General features: G+C 54.0%; 1 protein-coding gene across 1 annotated transcript; it reads left to right on the top strand.

Annotated features, from left to right (window-relative positions):
• The first annotated feature begins 1714 nt into the window (after positions 1–1714).
• Positions 1715–2477, top strand: LOC109733914 (uncharacterized). Its single transcript, XM_020293123.4, has one exon. It carries the CDS (start codon positions 1777–1779, stop codon positions 2248–2250), a length of 474 nt encoding a protein of 157 aa, XP_020148712.1. The 5' UTR covers positions 1715–1776; the 3' UTR covers positions 2251–2477.
• Positions 2478–4506: the final 2029 nt, after the last annotated feature.

The following is a 4506-nucleotide window of genomic DNA, read 5'->3' as shown; positions in this document are numbered from 1 at the left end:
AATGTGGGATATAGCAAGTTTTTCTCTAGACATCACTAGAGGATCTCATACATCAAGATTTCTGAATCTTGGATGAACACAACAAGATTTGGGGCTCAAGAACTAGGGATTGGAACAATCTCACCAAAGATGGTGGAACCGAAGCTTGAAGGAGACAAGGTAGTGGATCTGGACCATCACAACCTTGGGGAGGAGCTCCCTTTGCTTCTTCCTTCAATCTTCCTCTTCTTCCTTTGCTCTCTTGGTTTTCTCTCTTCTTCTCTCTTGGAGGATGAACTGATTTTCGTCACTCTTGGTGGTGGCTGCTGGATGGGGGGTAAAGCATCCCCATCCACTCATGTGTAAAGTCCAAAATGACCCTAGGTCATAACCCTAATGGGTAGTGGGCTTCTGCACCTCTTTGGGCTGCCTAAAAGGCCTCAAATGGTCAGCTCCTCACAGGCCACTTGAGGAGGATATCCCAACACCTCATCCTCGTTGTTCGATGGTCCGAGTACACCTCTACGCCCCCAACCCCGACCGGGGCCGTGGCGTAGTAGAGGACATGGGGACGTAGAGAGGACGCCGGAGACAGGACTACAGGAGGTGGGAGGTGGAGGCGATGGAGGTGCTGGTGGTGGTCAAGTCGGAGGTGTGAGGCCATGGCCGGCGGGGCGATGGGGAAGCGTACCAAGTCGAGCTTGGGGATAGGAGCAAGGTGGAGGCGAGCGGGAGGGAGTGGAGGCGAGTGGGATCGCCGTCGGCGGCGGCGGCCATCTAGGGTTCAATCTGCAATTAAAATCACCAACTCTTCAATTATATGCTTTCTAAAAAAACATGTACTTCAATTATGTGAGCATATGGACAAATACTGTATATTGGAGATCCACAACTATACGACGGAGCTCGCATGATCGGAAGTAAATTTTAGGAGGGTCTGGCCCCGCCCTGCTTTCTCCAACAACAACAAAAGGGCCGGGACGCCTCCGGCCCGTCGCTCGTCTTTAATCAGTAGGCCATCTGATCACCAGCAACCACGAGTGATGCTCGTGTGTCGTTCGGAAGTCGGCCTGGTTTCAAGCAAAGCGGAGGCGATCCCACGGCCGGCGGCTGGGGTCCGGTCGCTGGCGCGTCACGTCCTCTGGTCCTGCATCGCTCTGAACGTTGGAGGGTGACTTGCTCTTCTTCTGGGACCCTTGTTTCACTGTGCCAGGACAGGTTTAGGCCCCGGTTTGATTGACACTGACAGCAGCATGCAAATGACGAAAAAAAGATGAGGTGGGTCCGCACGCACGATTCGGATCGGCACTGCTCAATTCCAGCCTTTTCTGAACAGAAACCCACGCATCAGTGATGTTCACACGGGAAACCGTTCGTATGTTAAGCTTTTTCTGGAGTATGAAGACTAGCGATATGCTACTAATCAGAATACTGGTACGTGTCCATTAAAAAAAAAAAGAGTACTCGTTTGTGGTGCAAGAAATTGGCCAGCATTTTGACACAAAATATCCCAAGCAAGCTGGCAAGCCTGTAAAAGCATGTAAATCTTTATATGTCTAGCATTTCTGAGGACCTACCTGTCTTGAATCCGAGACCGATTCCGGTATGCTGCCGTCCGGGCCCACGGCACAGCCACCCACAGCGCCCACCCGTAATCCCCACCCACTGAAGCTCGGAGTTCTCTATAAATTGCACCCAGCCCGCTTCTCTCAGGTTTACTCCCGATTCCATCTCCTCCACGCACCCGATTCCAACTGCTCGCGCTCCTCGATCTCTCTCTCTCTCTCTCTCTCTCTCATGGCGACAGCAACCACAAGTCCACCCAGCGGCCCGGTGCTCTCCATACCCAGCTACCGCTCCGCCTCGCCCACCCGCGTCAAGCTCGCCGGCGGCAACGCCAACGGCGCCACCCGCTCGCGGAGCAAGTCCGTCAGCGTCTCCTCCCCGTCGTCCACTAGGAGCCGGCGGTCCTGCATGTGCTCCTCGACGAACCACCCGGGCTCGTTCCGTTGCAGCCTCCACAAGGAGCGCAAGCAGGAGGCGGCCCCCGCCGGGAGCAGCAAACCGGCTTCTCCTCCATCCATCCGCCGCGCCTGCAGTCTAGGCTCGAAGCGCATGGACAGCACTCAGTGTGCCCGCCGGGCCCTCGCGCCGTCCCCCGCCGCGCAGCAGTCGCAGCAGCGGAGGCGCGCGGGCGGGTTCCGCCCCAGGCCCAGCCGTCTCTCCACCGTTTCCGTGGCCGGCGAGCGTCCCAGCGACAACTACCAGTAAACAAATCAACGTCGACATGCCATAGCAAGATACTACAGTTAGATGCTTTTGAGTTTTGACCCAATTTGACTCGGACCTGGTCAGTTTAGCTAGCCCGTAGCAGTAGGTGGAGTGAGCCTCTTCCTCCTCTCTTGTGTAATCTGTACATGCAGTGAGCTCGTCCTCTGCTCTCCGTGGTGTAAAACGGACGCCCTTGGTTTTGGATATAACTACATGAGTTATAAATTCAGACACATGGTTCATGCATCTCATCTTTGACCCGTGACGGGTGGCTTATCCGTCCATGGATGATTTGTTTGCCGCAACAACTTTGTGCTGCTAATTCAGTTTCAGTTTCTGGAGTGTGGATGCGTCTCGCCCCTGTTTCGGTTTCGGATAAGCTCTGCAAAGAGATCATGGCGTCTCGCCGTCGCCTGCTCCCGTCACGCCGTACCCGTGCGTGCCGCGGCCGAACGGATCAGGCGAGGCCAAACACGCACGGGGCGATTCTGACGAGATTTGTGTAGAATTTTCAAGATCAAATCGATGAATGAACTGAGATATTTCTTCTTCCCTGTCCTGATACTTTACTGTTGGCGCGAGCGACGGCGTAGCGGTTGGGATTCCCCCTCCAACTCCTGAACTTGCGCAAGAAGATGATGGTGGGCTCGCACTCGCAGAGGTGGCGAGCTTCTTGTTTAGTGTTGAAGGCCATACTTAATCAGTTCCGTTTCTAGGCCGGAAATGAGTTGCTCGGCACACCTCCCATCTCATCTCTCTATCAAATACGGTGTTTCTTTTGCTTAACGATCCGATTACTGATCATACATTGTACTTGGACCTTCTGCTGAAAACCGTTTGTCTGTGTGTACGTACTCTACACTGGATGCGTTGGGCATGTAGTAGCTGCTAAGCAAACAAACCAAGTGGGTTCGCTCACGGTGGAATAAAGTACTCGTTGAATATCTGACGAGTTGGTAGTACATTGTAACCAACTCGTAAAAATATCCATTTGCTAACCAGATATTCAGAATCGTCAGCGTCGCTAACATGCCCGCGCTGACCATTTTCAGACGCCGGGCTCGGTCGCGCGTGCGGACGCACAAATGCCACTGACGCGAGCGGAGGGAACTCTCTTGCCCGCGCACCAGGGCATATATATGATCGGGTCAGTGCAGAGTCACCCGGGCTGGAAGATCTGCCAGGCACCTGACCGGGCAGGCAATCCATGGCTACATACTGCGTTTTTCCAGTGTCCAGGTAGGACGCGAGGGCGACCGGTAGACCGGCCGGGGAAAAAAGTTCAGAATCGGTAAACCGTCGGTAAAAGCCATGCGCCAGAGGCAATGTACCGACCCAGAGCTGGCGGCGCCGCTAGTGAACCAGCTTATCCATCCATGGATGATTTGTTTGCCGCAACAACTTTCTGCTTTCGTTTATGTTTCTGTTTCTGGAGTGTGGACGCGCGCCCCTCTTTCGATTTTGGATAAGCTCCTCAGTGGCGTCTCGCCGTCGCTTGCTCCCGTCATATTTTTGTTGTCCAAGCCTCCAACTCTTGAACTTGCACAAGAAGATGATGTTGGGAGAACGGTGGGCGCGCGCGCAGCTGGCCAGCTTCTTGTTAGGGTTTCTTCTTCTTTCTTTGATCAGTTGTGCTACTCCCTTTTTCTCAACGAGCGAAAAATATTAGTGCCCTTTCCAAACGTTGAAACAGCTACCTCCCAATCCCAAGTGGAGTTGCTGAGGGTGGAATATACTAGTACTACTAGTTTAATTAACGAACTTTTTGAATATCTGCGTAGTTGCCTTTTGGCACTACAACGACCCACAACAAACTCGTCAAATATTCAACGGGCATTTGTTGACCAGAAGAGGCTCTGGAGCGTCAGCGTCAACGACGGTCGAGCAGGTCAGCAGAACGGATGCCCGATCGCGCCGGGCTCCGTCGGAGGTCGGAGGCATAGTTGGACTTGGCGCTTCGGAACGAAGGTTGGTCTCTCTACTCTCTTGCCAGAGACACGACACTCGCTTCAGGGACTCTGTCTTGCCAGAGCACCAGGGCACGATCGAGTCACGGCACAGTCACTCGGCCGGGAATTATTCTGGAAGTCTCGGAACCGGGAGAAGTTCGGTGACACCTGGCCGGGCAGGCAATACCCATGGCTGCGTACGGTTTTCCACTGTCTCCGGACGGATACGAGCTTGGTTGGTCCAGGTAGGACGCGAGCGCGACCGGTAATAATAAGCCGGGGGAAAAGTACTGTACATCGAATTGGC

The sequence above is a fragment of the Aegilops tauschii genome, chromosome 6, assembly GCF_002575655.3.
Source record: "Aegilops tauschii subsp. strangulata cultivar AL8/78 chromosome 6, Aet v6.0, whole genome shotgun sequence".
NCBI classification, from domain to species: Eukaryota; Viridiplantae; Streptophyta; class Magnoliopsida; order Poales; family Poaceae; genus Aegilops; species Aegilops tauschii.
The sequence above is the reverse complement of the archived record's forward strand: the minus strand, read 5'-3'. Positions and strand labels throughout refer to the sequence as shown.